At 39.7% G+C, this 17,365-nt stretch overlaps 2 protein-coding genes across 3 annotated transcripts in view; one reads left to right on the top strand and one right to left on the bottom strand.

The window, feature by feature from the left end:
- The first annotated feature begins 2,699 nt into the window (after positions 1-2,699).
- On the top strand, positions 2,700-7,780 carry LOC137298416 (metallophosphoesterase MPPED2-like). Its single transcript, XM_067830678.1, has 6 exons — positions 2,700-3,102; positions 4,439-4,747; positions 5,212-5,452; positions 6,085-6,200; positions 6,606-6,716; positions 7,260-7,780. Exons 1-6 carry the CDS (start codon positions 3,093-3,095, stop codon positions 7,424-7,426), a joined length of 954 nt encoding a protein of 317 aa, XP_067686779.1. The 5' UTR covers positions 2,700-3,092; the 3' UTR covers positions 7,427-7,780.
- Positions 7,781-10,910: 3,130 nt separating this feature from the next.
- LOC137298825 (protein lifeguard 1-like) overlaps positions 10,911-17,365 on the bottom strand; it is a 36,126-nt gene continuing 29,671 nt past the window's right edge. For both annotated transcript variants that reach the window (XM_067831107.1, XM_067831108.1), the window contains one exon: positions 10,911-16,384. In XM_067831107.1, coding sequence (XP_067687208.1) covers positions 16,229-16,384 — 156 coding nt within the window. In that variant the 3' untranslated portion in view covers positions 10,911-16,228. The remainder of the gene's footprint in view (positions 16,385-17,365) is intronic.

The raw sequence follows: 17,365 nt of genomic DNA, 5'->3' as shown, positions 1-17,365 counted from the left end.
AGGTTCGACACCTGAAGATCATGATAACCATCTTTCTCAGGTCCTTGATATCGCACGTCGGAATAACTTGAAGTTCAACCCAGACAAATGTGTATTTGGAGTCACCGAGTTAACATTTCTTGGCGATGTGATTAGCAGCGATGGTGTGAAGCCAGATGCCCGGAAGGTTGAAGCAATACAGTCTATGCAGAGACCTACCTGTAAGAAAGATATCCAAAGGTTTTTGGGTATGATAAATTACTTAGGTAAATTCATCCCTCGCTTGTCAGAGAAGACGCAACCACTTAGACAATTGTTGGATAAAGATGTTGATTTTCTGTGGCTACCTCAGCAGGAACAATCATGGTTGTCTCTGAAGCAAGCTGTGTCACAGGAGCCAGTCCTGAAGTTCTTTGATCCTGGGAGGAAAATCAAGATTTCGTCTGACGCTTCCCAGAATGGGTTGGGTGCTGTCCTGCTGCAGAAGTATGATTCTGATTGGTTGCCTGTAGCGTATGCTTCCAGAGCTCTTACCTGTGCTGAAACAAGGTACGCTCAAATCGAAAAGGAAATGTTGTCAATAACTTTTGCATGTGAACATTTCCATCAGTACTTATATGGGCAGTCCATACTTGTAGAAACGGATCACAAACCACTTGTTTCAATTTTCAACAAATCTCTGAATGACTGCCCTCTCAGAATACAGAGATTCATGTTAAGAATGCAACAGTATGATGTTCAAGTCTCACATACCTCGGGAAAGTTCATGTTTACAGCTGATACATTGTCCCGCTCATGTCCTTCATCAAAGCCCGGATCTGTTTCGTCATCTGAAGAATGTGTTCAAGCCTACGTTGACATGATCGTCTCGTCTCTCCCTGTGTCCACGACACGCTATGCTGAGATACGTCAGGAGACAAGCCGGGATCCAGTGCTAGTCGCTTTGATGGAAATTGTTCAGTCAGGTTGGCCAGAGCATAGAAGTTCATGTCCCGTGAATCTTCGTGAGTATTGGAACTACAGGCATGATTTGACTGTTGTAGATGGTGTCATCTTCAAGGGTGTTAGGGTTGTAATACCTACCTCGCTCAGAAACTGCATGCTAAACAAAATTCATGCTGGTCATCTTGGTATGGAGAAATGTAAACGTAGATCCAGAGAAACTCTTTTTTGGCCACGACTCAATCATGATATTGACAATATTGTGTCTAACTGTTCTATGTGTCAAACATACAGGAACAGACAGCAGCCTGAACCTCTGCAACCTCATCCGACGGTTTCTCGCCCTTGGCAGAAAGTTGCCGCAGATCTCTTTTACTGTGGTGGGAAAGATTATCTGGTGATTGTAGATTATCTCTCCAACTATCCGGAGGTATGCTCCTTGACAGATACGTCGTCTCGTCGTGTCATCGCCTCCATGAAAACGGCGTTTGCTCGCCATGGTATCCCCGACGAGGTATTTACAGACAATGGTCCCCAGTTTCGTAGTCACGAATTTAGACAGTTTACACGTGACTGGCAATTCAAGCATAACACGTCTAGTCCAAACTACCCACAGTCAAATGGTTTGGCAGAAAAAGCTGTTCAGATTGTGAAAAACATTTTGCGTAAGGAAAGTCGGGATCCTTATATGGGGTTACTTGCTTACAGGAGCTCTCCTCTTGATAATGGGCGATCCCCAGCCGAGATTCTTATGGGCAGACGTATTCGCTCTAATCTCCCTATTCAGGAGAAACTTTTGCAAGTTCCCAGATCTCGTAAAGTTGTTAAATATAAGGAGAATCAGAAAGTAAAACAGAAGCGCTATTACGACAGGTCTACTAAGAGTTTGAGTAGGCTTCAGTGTGGTGACAAAGTTGCAGTGCGTGATCATCAGCGGCGTGATTGGTCACAACGAGGTACGGTCATTCAGGACGTTGGCCCAAGGTCTTACTTTGTTCAGACAGATCGTGGTAGTCTACTTCGGAGGAATCGTCGTGATATTCTGTTGTCGTCACGCACGTTTGTGCCAGTGAAGAGTGCTGGAACCGCCGATGTTACATCTTCGTCGTCTACGACGTCCCCAGTGTCTGGGATGTCTCCGTCGCCGACTGTGACTAGATTTGGCCGTGTGTCCAAGCCACCCATGAGATTGGGAGTGGATTGTTAACTGTTGTATGTTTAACCATGTTCGATGTTTCAGATGGTTCCCTGCCGTCTGGAGAAGTTTCGTGCTAGAGAGGGGAGATGTAATGATAAGAGACTTGTATACAGTCTGCATGTGCAGTTAGGCCAGGCGAGCCGGACCGGTCCCCTACCCGGATGTGCCTGCCTCGCACGTGCTGCTCGCGAACCGTGTCACATGTATACACGTCGCATTCAGATCTTCAATAAAACTTGTAGTGAACAGTCATCTGTCGTTGGTCTTCATGTCACACTGTTACATTCTGTAAAATATGTTCATTTCAGAGACTCTTTGTTAGCCTACAGCCCGGTGTACAACATAAGCGATGCCCTGCCAAGCCGAACACTTGCTCCAATACATTCCGCAAAGCATGCATAGTGATTCTTCTGCACCAAACACAAGTGTGACCATAAGTTATGAACTAAAGAAATCTCTGGGAATATAAACGGAAGGCTGATCTACCATTGAATTAAAGCGAAATACGTTTTACATCGGAAAGCGCTCGTAAAATCTCCAAACGACACCCATTCCACCTTAGTGTCGAGAAAACTGTGTTACCTCCCCTGTTAACAATTTCTTTAATAACAAAGTGAAACATGTTAAATGTTTGCCTGACAGTCGTGTTTGCATGACTTAGTCATGTTCGCCAGGAATGACAGACGTGTGGACCATTCCAAAAAGTTGTTTTGTGTCTGATGCAATGTCAGCTGGAATGACGACTTGCAGTTGACAATCAAGCGTAGTTCCCCACTCGTACATGGCTATATTTAGTATCGCTTATATGGGATATATATCGTATGTACTGACAGCATGAGCAGAACTTACATTTATCGAGAACAACAAAATAGCATCAGGTCGACACAACTCTGCAAAAGATTTCGGATTTCTATCCACACCACTGACACAACACTTGGCCATAACTCCCTGTGACAAGACATAAGAAGACACCATGGCAACTGGTAATACCATTATTGGTCCTCAATTATGTACTTAAGTGAAATGTTTTGACTGACAACGATTGCTTGTTATTATTACAGACAATGGTAGAATGGTCCTATGTAACAAAATGTTATACTGTTCATGTGCATTGTAGAGAATCACAGTGCTGATGTTTACATCAGAAACCTTGAGGTCACATATTATTCTTCATTGTGGATGAAATTACAGTTATGACATCATATCTTTAATTCTGAGAGATATTGAACTAATTTCTGTTTTCCGATGGTTTAGATGAAAATGTATATCAGATGTTTTGTTTCTCTTTTGTTTAAAGTCAAGTCACAAGTTCATATACAACTGATTCCTCACTCAGAAACAGGTTGACAATTTAACAAGCCTATTATGTTCCCCAAAGAAATGAGAGTGTGAACATTTTCTCATGTTACTCTCTCCCCTGTAAGACTATGAAATATACTGGAAAACTAACTCTCAATTATGCAATATGTCCATCAATATGATCACCATGTCCTTGTACCTAAGTGAGGTTATTGTCTGAAATGTAAACATATACATGATACATCATTCTTTGTTAGTTTCCTTCAAGTCATAAGTTAAACAATAGTGTTTTAAAAGCTGAAACATAACTATCTATTTTGTAGATTGAGTCTTTGACAGGTATGCACCTGAAACTAAACCAGCTGCTTCCACTACTAAATACTTGACCCATAAGCTTTTTTCTCTGTCTGGTCAGTGTGGAGGCCATGAGTTAAACATTCACACATCATACTTTAGATTGATTTTCCATACAGATGGAATATGTGAAACTCACTACACAGTCTAGACTACCAGTTGTCTGACTTCCATTTTGGTGGAAGTTGCTGTGGCTGAGCGGGTTAGGCAGCAGACTTTGCGTGCTGGCGATTAGGTGCCTGACTCTGAGGGTGTTGGTTCGATTCCCGAATGGGACTCATCCAAAAAAGTACTAGAATTTGTACTTTACTAAGAAAGTGTAATCCCAAATATGACATATGTTACATCTGACCACTTTCTAAATGGCATTGTGTAATCACATTATAATATATAGTTGAAGTATTGCTGAGAGCATCATTAAACATATTCAGTCCCTCATCAGTCCCTGTCTCAGGATACTTACATACTTGAAAGCAAAGAGTACAAATGAATATTGGAAACTATAAATGACATCCATTTCTGAAACCTTGTCTTAACCAGTGAATGTTAAAATATCACCTTTTGGTAAGTCCCTACAGCTATTACTACAAACCACCTGGAAATTAAGACAATTTTCCTTATTGCAACTGATTTGTCAGCTTGTCTTCTATGTGATCATCTCTACAGATGAAATGGGATCCTGTCATCTGGCAGCAGACGATGGCCGATATATTACAGTGCAGCCAAAGTTGTCTGACAACCCTATTTTGGCCTGGGAAAAGCTGCGAGTGAAGCAGAAGGTGGAGAAAGTGCCACCCCTCGACCCCACCACCCCAGTGCCAACAGACTGTGTCAGATTTGTGTGCATCTCGGACACCCACAACACAGTGGAGAACATCCCAGATAAAATACCACAGGGAGATGTCCTGCTGCACGCAGGGGACTTCACAAAGATAGGGACACCCGCTGAGATTGACAAGTTCAATCACTTCCTGGGTAGGCACATTGTACCTAATATGACAAATAGAGATCTTGCTTTAGGCTTGTGTTGTGTTCATTGTTTTCTTCTACACCCAACAATATTCTAGCTTTGTGACATTGACCAGTCAAAACTTGTGTCTGATGTAGACAATCCAGTGATGGATGTCACAAGCACTGAGCCACATTGTTGGGCTGTAAATAACACAGGGATTCAGCCAGGTCGCTGAGTTTGACAACTACATTTAGTTTCACGACCAACATTCAGGGAAATATTTGTGAAAACTTTGTGTATCCTTCTTTTGTTGTGTTTCAGTAAAATGGTCACAAGAATCAAATCTATGCTCTAGGTATATAAGCATGAGATAATTAATGTCCTTAGTCAGGTTTGAATTTCATTTGTTTAGAAGCACTTTCGTTTTTGGATCCCATCTTTACTTTATGAGAAAAAGTTGATATTATAATGATAACCATGGTTGCAGGAACACTGCCACATAAGGTGAAAGTGGTCATAGCAGGAAACCATGACATGACCCTAGATGAAATCTCAGTCCAGAATAGAAGGGAAGAACTCTGTGAATGGTTCAACATTACCAATAAAAAATTTGAGAAATATATGGAGGACCACAATGTGAGTTCTTGCAAGGAGCTGCTGACAAATTGCATCTACCTAGAAGACAGCAGCGTAGACATCTGTGGTATCAAGATATACGGAGCTCCATGGTAGGTGAAAAATCAGCTCACCTTCACATTGTCAGTGTGAGCAAATGTCATGAGTCTTTGTCTCATAAAACTTACAAACTCTATCTCAAAGCCTCTCAACACAACATCATCAATTTCATGCTTATATTTACTGAACTTTCCATATGGACAGATGTGTGTTGGGGCTTTGAATGAGAGAAAGACTAGACAAGATTTCATTAGGTCAAAGACCAAAATAGCTCCTGTCACCGACAATATTGTAATCTTCAGCACATGGCAGGGTTATATTATGATGCAATGATAATGACATTGTCCCAAGAGCAAGGGTATTGATAGTATACACTTGTATAAATGAGAGAAATAGACATACGTGACCTCTTGATGTCATCCTCTCCAGGGTATACATAACGATAAATCTCCACTATACCTTGGATGCATTTATGGCTTGGCCTGATGATTTCAGTACCTCCCTTGTCTGGCTTTTTATCCAGTCAGGTGTTTACAGCGGGCAGCTAAGCGTACCAATCACAACTCAACTCAACAATTTGTAGATTATTTAACCAGTTAAACTTCACCTGGCTACACAAATGATGCTGAGGTCCTCTGAAAGAGCAACAATAATGTATCATTAGAAATGTTTGCAATGCTCACAGGGTACCTGAGTTTTGCTTCATGGGGTTTAACATCGCTCGGGGGCAGCCAATCCTTGACAAGTGGAACTTGATTCCTTCGGACACAGACATTCTCATCACACATGGCCCACCTCTAGGTATGTACCTTGATTACTCATGTACCTGTCTTAGAATGTGACATAATTATTCTTGTACCCATCAAAGTATGTATAATGATAACTCATGTATGCATGTACACTCATGTGCCCTTTACTCATGAACACGATCTGTGGAGATTCAGCTTAGAATTGTTCAACTCATGCTTGCCATAAGAGGCTATGAAGGGGATCCGGCGGTCAGAATAGTTCACTTGGTGCTAATGCTGTTGATCACCTGATTGTCTGATCCAAACTTGATTAATTACAGAATGCCTCCATATGGCTGGAATATTGCTGAGTGTGATGTTAAACTATCAACCAACCAACCAAATTACCTATCTTTGAGTGAACCATTACTTATGTATCGTTAACGTGATTGCTAAGTACTTTTTCTATCTTCTGTAGGTCGGGGTGACCTTTGTTTTACCAGGCAGAGAGCGGGATGCTTGGAGCTGTTAAACACCATCCAACAGCGAGTGAAGCCCAAGTATCATCTCTATGGCCACATTCATGAAGGTACAAACTGTTTGTTTGAGAATTGTACTCATCGTGGTTTTTGTCAGGGGCACAGACCAAGGCTGACTTGGCTGAAGGACCCTTCACACCTGTTACACAAAAGAAATTTGTCATGCAAACAGAAATCACGAAAATAACTTATCAACCTGTATACAGATGGAAAACTTGATTCCTGTATTTGTTGATCCTGTCTACCACCATTTTTGGTGTTTTGGCTGCAGGCTCAAGAAAAGCAGTTTGATCAGCCCTTGGCAGAGTTTGCCATTGGCTAGAATGCTTTCATTTTGTCTGCAATGATGCAGAGTGAAAAGTAGTCTCCCTTTCTTGCAATGTATAAACATTTGTAATGTTTTCTTTAGGGAAAAGCAATTCCAGTTAGTAATTACAATGTGACGAGGTTGAAAAGTTTATATGAAAAGTGCACCTTGTGAAATACGAAGCACACACACTCTCTTATTACTTTGGTTGAAAAAAGTTGGAAAAAGTTTCATACTTGCAATATAAATAATCAGACGTCGTTCCAGTATTACCCTCTGTCCCCAGGTTATGGAATGAGTACTGATGGGACAACAACGTTCATCAACGCCTCGATGTGTACACTGCGTTACATGCCTGACAACCCTGCTGTTGTCATTGACTTTCCTCTTCCTGAGGGCCACTCAAAGGAGGAGTTGTCTGCAGTGTTCACTCCGACCTCACATGTGCCATGATGGTAACCATATGCTTGTTGACATTTTCTCTACATATGACAATGAGCTGATGTGCAGCTTCCTACCTCCATTCACTCAAATAACATTTATCAAAATGAAATCAATTTTTTTTAAAATCAAATTGTGTAGATGAAAGCATGTATATTACAAATACCTGTGAAGTTAGCATTTGTATCTGTGCCAATGCTTAGTACTCATTAAGATTGTTATTGTCTCAGGCTTCTATTCAAGGTCAGTGAATGTGTTGTACAGTTCCTGATTTCAAGTGCACCATGTGCGAAAGTGTAAATAGTTACTCAGTTCTATTCCACATTCCATGTATTTATAGAAAAGATACCTTTATAAGATTCCTCACATATGTCCTTTTCTTTCTTGCTGACACAACGGGCTGATTCATGTCTATGCTAATCTGAATCCGGTTGGTGTGTTGTCTCTCCTGTGTATGTCAACTGTCTGGCTTTTTCAACATTATTTTTTCCATGGAAGTTAAAATGGCACTCCCTGGGTAATTCTTTGTGCTATCTGACATTTATCTTGTTTTTCTCCACATTTTGATACACTGAGTACAGACAAGTTAGGACTTCACAGTGAGGGCAATCTGCAATATGTCATACTATATAAGTGCTACAAATTGACAAAATATTGTATCATTTATATTTTAGGTGCTGTATAAATTGAAACAATTTTTGTCTTTCACAAACTTATGTCAGTTTCAACATTATTTATTACTTTCATTGGTTTGGCGTGAAATTGTGTCTAACAAAAGAACTGACAATCAGTTTTCTAGCATGTATATTTTTATTGAAGTTTTTACCTGTGTGTGTAGTGTCACATATTGTAATTTGTGTTACTGTACATGTAGTTTTGTTGCACCAATGACAAGCTGCAGCAACATATGAAGTTTAGGCCTTTAGTGGAATATATGGTGTTTGCATCTACCCTACACCGTTTTAAGTCTGAAAACGAAAAGTCCTCTTATACATCAGACCTCGACAACCTTAGACAACAACAAACCACACTAAATGATCATAGCAAGTCTATATACTGACATTAGGAATTCTTGGTGACTCCCATCTCTTATTTCTTCAAGTGAAGTTCCTTCTTTGAGGCTCGTTGGTGATTTGTTGGGGTTATCAGGTGTTTTGACTGCTGTGGTGTCATGACTCTGGCTTTGTCCACATCATGTCCGTATTTGTTACTTACACAGAAGTGTTGTTTTACAAAACTGTGTGCCTTTGTTGCCAGGATATGGTAGTGTGAGAATCTCATTTCTTAATTTAATTGGTACCGTACCTGCAGTTTTCAACATCAATGACTGGAGTCAAATGCTGACAGAGGTCCACTATGCTTTACATTAGATCATTGTAACTCAGATCACATGGAGAGAAGTGGCTGTGGATATGGACAGTATATTTTCGTTACGATTTGTTCAAAGTGAACCAAACTATTCCAATACAAAGTTTCTCAGTGTGAAAGGATAACGTTTGGTAGTTTCACAAATGATGCCAATGTACTACATCAGAAAGCAGGTAATAGCAAACATACAGCAAATACCGCTCTGAATCTTGATTTTGTATAGAGAGAAAAATGGCAACATTTACGATGAATCCTATTTTGAAAGGTAATTTTAAGCACTTTAGCTTGGTCTGAGATAGTAGTGGATGGTATCGAGAAACAGGGAATTTTCCCACAGAATTCAAACCTGTGAAGTATATATATGTGCGTGGTATATTTAGAATTTTATTGGACTTCAAAGTGAGGGTTGAAAAGGAAGGACATATATGTCACTGTGGCATCCAGGGGGTTAATTATGCTTTTTACAACATTGCAACCTCATGAAATTGTCCATTATGTATACATGACAGTGTTGATCTCATTTCTAAAAGCATCACACAAATATTAGCTATATTATGCTGTATGTTTTCTCTGATAATATGTTTGAATAGAGTTTATTTTTATGTGAGTCCTGTGTGTTTGTATTGTCTGGAGTAGGTGTGGCAAATGTCCTGGTGGGAGGCATGTGTGGAACAGAGTTGTATCCTTTTTGTGTACCAGGAACATATACTAGGTGCCATTAATGAAGGGTCAAATAATATTTATGAACTGACAGTGATGTCACTATTGTTTCGGGGGGAGGGGGAGCACTTTATTTTCATAATATCTCTCAAATCTGAAAGAATCTCTCTTGGTCAGACAATTATCTAAATAATGTCCTTCTGCCCCTGCATTATATTAATAATGTCCCTCTGCTCCAGAGCTTTGAATTATTCCTTGTTTTAAAGATTGATAAGACTTTGTCTTGACATCACTGAATATGATTGTAAAATATGACATTCTTGACAGTTTTCAGCATGCAATGCCAACACCTGGTTTTGAACCCCTAACTCTTTGCTTACTGGCTTGATGGTTTTATACACTAGGCTATGAGGAATGAGATTGTTTGTCAGTATGAACCATGTGTTTTTCACAAGACAGTTAGTGTGGGCAACCCACGTGCATTACGCCTGCAGGGCACAGTTAGCATGTCAGCTGCCAGTCTCATCCAAGTTGATTTCATCTGTGAATACCACATATTGAATTCAGATCTAAAGTATATATCGTCGGTTTGTTTATAATCTGGCATTGTTGAAAAATACACCCAAGTGCTGAAGGCCCACGGGCATTTCCTGTGGGAAGCAGGAAGCAGGAGTTTCCCACAGGAAGCAGGCTTAAGTTTCAATAATGCCCACTGGGTCAGGTTATATTCTACACTTAGCACACCTGTGAGGAGTGACAGTGTAAGTTTAGTTTTACGCTGCACTCAGAAATATTTAAGCTATATATATATATATCAGTCTGTAAATATTCAAGCCTGAACCAGACAATTCAGTGATCAACATCATGAGCACAATTATAAACCGATGATGTGTCAACCAAGTCAGCAAGCCTGACTACCCGATCCTATGAGTCACCTGACATGCATGGGTTACTGAAGGCCAATTCTTACCTAGACCTTCAGGTACATGTGAAGAAAAGTTCCTCAGAAACAATACAATTAAAAGTGTCATCATATTGTGTAATGTGTTGACAAGTGTTACGCAGTGTGACATACAAAGTGTTTGAACAGCACTAGCAAACATCAGTTGTATACACCAACCCCTGCATCTGCTCTACACCCTGCTGCCTAAGGAATTTTGTGAAAATCCTGTCCTGATGAGGCTTAGCGGTGTCGCCTTGTGCAGTAAATAGGTTCAACCATAAAAGTCATGCAGAGACTGATCTTCAGCAACCCATGCTTGTCATAAGAGGTGACTAACTGGATTGGGTGGTCAGACTCACTTACTCGTTTGACACGTCATCTTTTCCCAACTACACAGATTGATGCTCATGCTGTTGACCACTGGACTGACTGGTCCAGACATGATTACTTACAAACAACATATTGTTGGAATGAGTAAGCAACAAACCAACCAATCATTCTAGCTATGAATCACAAACTTAATTCTTTGATACATATAACTTTTATTAAGTTTCAAAACAAGTGTATAGATTTACATAATAAAGACATGATCATCCACAGTAACAACAGATAGAATATGTAACTCCTACATCACCAAAGCACCAACAAGGATACCAAACACAGCCTGAGTGTTGGAAGATTCTCATTCACATCAGATCTTAATCTTGTTTTCTGACATCAATCACATAAACAATCACCTGTGAGGAGGCAACAAGAAATGATTTCACTACTTTAATACTTATACACCTCACGGGTCACTTGAGTGGCCTCATCACTACAAGAAATGATTTCACTACTTTTATACTTATACACCTTATGGGTCACTTGAGTGGCCTCATCACAAGAAGAAATGATTTCATTACTTTAATACTTATCCACCTCAAGGGTCACTTGAGTGGCCTCACCACTACAAGAAGCTTCGTCTCAATCTCTGTTAACGCCCATAAAGAGATTCACATTTGTTGAAGTACTAGTTGTCCTAATTTCTAAAACATAATTTAAACTCCATTTCTTTGAAGCCATTGAGAAGTCATGTCCATATTTCAACTCAAAGCTCACAAATTAACTTGTCTGAGCACTTTAGTAACTTTGGTCTATACTGGCCTCCAATGCCAGGTTTTCTGTTGTTGTTTTTAAAGAAAAGAAGTCATCAACAGATGTTGATCTCAACAGCATTCTAACAGATCATAAAAATCAACAAATCTTGGATAAAACTTGATACATTTAAGGACAAAATCCAAATATTAATACTGAATTATACCGTGTCAGCAATTACCACGACGGACATTGCACAATGTAACGGACATCATTCTAAACAATACCAATCATCAACGATTTCACTTTGAGGTGTCCTGTGTCCCATAGAATGACTGTTGTATGTCTTCTTGACATGAAGGGCTCAAGGGGGTATTGAGGTTCAGTTTTCAAGGTACCTTACGCAAGCGATAGTTTCCCTATGACACAAAAATGTGATTTCAGGGCTTCCTGACAGTTTCTCTGATGACTGACAAAACTGTTAAAAACAGTTGTATTGCTTTTAAAATAGTGCCCATGCATTCAAGACAAAGGCTCATTCAGAGCTATCCTGTGTTTGGTGTGGATGGTTTCGGTTTAGTGATGCTTTTAACAGGATTCAGTAATAGGTCAATGTGTCAGCTGATGTGGAAAAGAAGCGTAGGCCTGAAGTGAAGTCATCAGGCACTAACAACACAGACTGGTGACAAGAAAATTTGAAGTTTGAACCCCAAACCATTGATCCTGGCACTGCAAAAGGATGGAATTCTGTAGAGAATTGCAGTACCTGGTCTACAGAGCCATCACCTAGCCAGTGTCAGTGTTGTGAGCACACTTAACACACCAATAGTCAGGACATTATTATCAAGATCACAAACTGACACTAAATCCTTAAAGACCAAGGGAATATTTTCAACTACCACTAACCAATGTGATCTACATACTGATAAATCTCGCATTCATGATAAGAGTGATATATTGTACAATGATAAAAGGGTATTCAGTTAAAAATTCACTATTCAAAATAAAAAACATTTTCCGGTCACAAAAAGTTGTTAGAAGTCTGTTAAATGGCTGATACCTATGCAAAGCAATACCCTTGACAACACAGGCAAGATAAGGCTACAATGACTAGCTAACAAACAAGAAAACACTATGCTGCAACCTTAACATAAACTAAGAAAGAAAACCATTGCCCCATGCAATATACACATAATGAACGTGACGCTTTTATATCCGGTCACACTTATATATATTAACAATTATAGCCTAAATTAATTATATTTTTCAACAAGCAAAATACAACTCAAAAGCACAGTAACAGATAATACGTACAAGATTCCACTGATGCAATGGCTTTGAAGGTGGTAAGTGAGCTAGAATTTCTCTTATTACCAGGACAAACAAACACTGAAGCCATATCACACCAGGGCACTGATGCTTGGGAATCAGACTCAAGCATAACGAAACACATCCTCCATATCTCCAGGGTATATTTTCTGATAAGTCTCCACTATAACCTGGATGCCTCTTCCCTGTAATCTTATTACCTCCCTTTGCTGGCTCCGCATTATCACAGTAGCCACTCAGATAAGCCACCGTTACCACCCACCTTACTAGTGTCAACAAAGATAGCGGTCGCAGCTGCAAAGGTTTGTTCGCAGTGCGACTCAGATTTGGGAGAAATCATACAGACACATTGATAGGTATGACAATTTTGCAAAATATATGCAAGAACTTTTTCTGCCTCTTTCAGAGAACCTGTGCATGTTTTTTGTTACCAAGTTTAATCGGTTTAGATAAATTAAAAAGCAAAAATGGGTTGTGATTGGTTTGCTCAACTTCCCAGCGTATACACCTGACTGGATAAAAAGCCAGCCAAAGGAGGTAATAAATTTGTTGGGTTTAGATGTAGAATGCCCTGGAGATATCAAGGATGAACGAAACAAAGAAAAGCTGACATACAATTCATCAAAGATAAGCTTTCCATACATTTTGAAATGATGTAAAAATTACTACTACATCATCCAATAAAGATTTTGCCCATATTAACTTCCCTCTCATATCTGCACTTCAAACACATTCACCATACATAATGCAGCTTGGTCAATCTAAGTTTCAGTGAAGTCGTCCCTTATCGAAACAAACAATAGTTAGAGCTAATAGTTAATAATTTACAAATAATATTAGACATGCCTCACTGATTCATAAGGCAGGGTTGAGTCTAGATTAATAACGGTGACTTACTAAGATTAATAAATCTGTCCTTGACTTGATATCCCAAGGCATTCAAGCACTAGGTATGGTGGTCATGTGTATGAGAACTGCAGTGACATAGTCACGATAGTGACTTACTTGATGCCCATTTGAGCAGTCTTCCAGCATAAGGTGGGAGGAGAGATGGAAGTCATGGAAGTCTTAGGCATTTACAACTTTGAAAAAAAGCACAAACACAGGTATTATGCTAAAACCACATAGAAACATTAGGACGATGAACCAGCATTTGAGCACTCAACCATAGGTGACAGCAGAGATGCCAACCCAAATTTAGCTCAGTTAGTATTTTGACCCAAAACTGGTGCAAACAATTGTATTTTTAGGGGAAAATTAGTATTAAATTGTCCAAAGAATTTTCTTATTTAATAAAATACACAGATATTCAAAGAACTTCTTATTAACAATGTTCATTCCTACATCAATAGTAAAGCATACACATACAGTAAGTGTGCTCTTTGATAATCTAACTTGATGAATATGAAAAAAACACATACATTTTCACTGCTATTGCAGTCGCATACTGTGCATTGTTTTATTGTTTTCACAACAAATAAAATAAGACTATATGGGTTGGTATCTCTGGTGACAGGTATGTCCAGGGGACACAACTCTGCACATCCACCTCAAGTGATCTGAGCCACCCGTCTGTCCCTTCAACATTCCCTCCCTTCGAGTTCATGATTACACATACTGAAGCAAACATGGAATGCAGCAGTGCAAGGTAACACCTTGTAGGTCTATATCCACTCATGATGAAATATATTTGTAAATTTCTCTGTCTACACAATAGTTACATAAACTGAAACAAGGGAATTGAAACAAAAAGCAAGTTCCAAATCAGCATCAAAGACATTAGACAACCCTCCTGAGAAATTCACATACATCCTCCAAGTGCTTTGAAAACAAAAAGTGGGATAGTAAACAACAAATAAGCACTTAATTGGTACACAATGCCTTGGAAATCTGCTTTGAGTTTTCTTTTGGTGATAATGACTGAAATATACTTCACTTTAACAGAATCTTGTGAGGATATCCCATGAACCCCTGGTAACAATGTTCCTGATATGTACTAAACAGAGGGTCATGCCTCATCAATGACACAGTGGGAGTCACAACACATAGATGACTATAGGCTATGACACACTTTCATCAGCTTTCAAGATGGCCTAAGGCCATGCAACAGAGTGTTTCCTTTCTGGAAGTGATCTACTGTGCACTGTGCCGGTCAGTTTTTACTGGAGGTGTGCCTACAAGGGACAGTAATATGAACGACATGATCCATCTGTGAACATGTACTGGCATAATGTAATATCATCATATGATGCACATGTTCACATGTCATCATACCAAAATGCATGATTTAAATGAATAAACAATGACATGATTTAATCATGCACCTTTGATTGAGAGTTTTCACAGTATTTCACATGTATCATGTCTGTCAGGTTGATTCTCATTAGGATGGCACGTCATCAGCATCAAAAACTCCTACCTGCTGGTAATAACTAACATGGTGGTGATATCTAACATGTTGGCGACATCCAACAATGGGCTGATATCCTACATGCAGGTGATGTCCTACATGCTGATAATATCTAAAATGCTTGTGAGATCCTATAATGGGCTGATGTCCTACATATTGGTGATATCCTACATTAGGGTGTCTAAGAATCTTTAAGCCCAGATGCATCAGATCTTCGTAACCATGGACAACACTATACACATCAGTTTGTGCCACACAAACCACGACCTGGGCCTCCTATGCCACCTCACTGACCATGCAGGATAACAGTAGTCGTAACCAGATACTACAAAACTGAAGGTAACTTGACGTTACTCAGAAACAAAGCAAACCTTGGTACATAACTATCGTATAGCTCTTGTTCTTCAGCAACACAAATTTGTGAATGAGTGACCATGTAAGTTGGTCTTAACTCATTAAAACAGCATTCAGATATATCACGGCATGTTCCACACTGTTACCACTTTGGAAAAAGTCAAGACCACAGCTGTGGTGCTGATGAACAGAACAAGATTCAGTTTCAAAATCAAAGAATTGCCTTAGATAACGGAGTCACCTATGGCCACAGTAGAGCCTCTGATGATCAAATTAACTCAAAAGTGTCAATAACGAACAAACAAAATCATACACAACATATCAAACAAAACAATTATAAATGTGCGCAAGAGTCCATAACTGTAATTGCCTTATGAACATTTTTAAAATAAATATAATCATGATCATTTTAGCACTATTTTCTAGTCATTGATAAAATCAAATGCAAAAAACAAGAGAGTATACTGATAAATTCAGAGTAAAAGAAAAAGTAAAAGTAAACCCAACTAAAATGATTATCAAGCGAACATATTTTGACAGGTACTCAACTTAAGGTTGTCTTTAGCAATCAACAGAGATGATGCATCTCCCATCTACAGGGCATGGCATGGTCAGGTTGCCATAGCAACTCAAGGCCAATGTTGCCAACCCAGGTTTCTTCATGCTGACATTCTTCCTATTTGTCTTTGATGAGGCCAACGATGGTAAGGATGGAGAGGAACATGTTGATGATGTCCAGGTAGAGGTTGAGGGAGGCAAAGATGTATTCCTCCGGTGATAATGAGTACTGGTGTTTTCCCCCTAGCATCAGCTGAGTGTCGAACACCAGGTACTGGAATAGTAACACAAGGACATTCAGGTGTAGGAATAGTAACACATGGGTAGTCAGGTATTAAAATAGTAACACATAGGTAGTCGGGTACTGGACTGGTAACATATGGGTAGTCACGTTCTGTAACAGTAACACATGGGTAGTCAGGTACTGGGATAGTAACACATCAGTAGTCAGGTTCTGTTATAGTAACACATGGGTAGTCAGGTACTGGGATAGTAACACATGGGTAGTCAGGTACTGGAATAGTAACACATGGGTAGTCCGGTACTGGGATAGTAACACATCGGTAGTCATGTTCTGTTATAGTAACACATGGGTAGTCAGGTATTGAAATAGTAACGTGGGTAGTCAGGTACTGGAATATTAACACATGGGTAGTCAGGTACTGGAATAGTAACATGGGTAGTCAGTTACTGGGATAGTAACACATGGGTAGTCAGGTACTGGAATAGTAACACATGGGTAGTCAGGTACTGGGATAGTAACACATGGGTAGTAAGGTATAGGAATAGTAACATACGGGTCGTCAGGTACTGGAATAGTAACACATGGGTAGTCGGGTAATGGAATAGTAACAAATGGGTAGTCAGGTACTGTGATAGTAACACATGGGTAGTGGGATATTGAAATAGTAACACATAGGTAGTCGGGTACTGGACTGGTAACATATGGGTAGTCAGGTTCTGTTATAATAACACATGGGTAGTCAGGTACTGGAATAGTAACACATGGGTAGTCAGGAACTGGGATAGTAACACATGGGTAGTCAGGTACTGGAATAGTAACACATGGGTAGTCAGGTACTGGAATAGTTACACATGGGTAGTCAGGTACTGGGATAGTAACATATGGGTCGTCAGGTACTGGAATAGTAACACATGGGTAGTCAGGTACTGGGATAGTAACACATGGGTAGTCAGGTACTGGAATAGTAACACATGGGTAGTCAGGTACTGGAATAGTTACACATGGGTAGTC

This window comes from Haliotis asinina, chromosome 10, assembly GCF_037392515.1.
Source record: "Haliotis asinina isolate JCU_RB_2024 chromosome 10, JCU_Hal_asi_v2, whole genome shotgun sequence".
Taxonomy (NCBI): domain Eukaryota; kingdom Metazoa; phylum Mollusca; class Gastropoda; order Lepetellida; family Haliotidae; genus Haliotis; species Haliotis asinina.
This window is presented reverse-complemented; position numbering and strand designations above follow the sequence as displayed.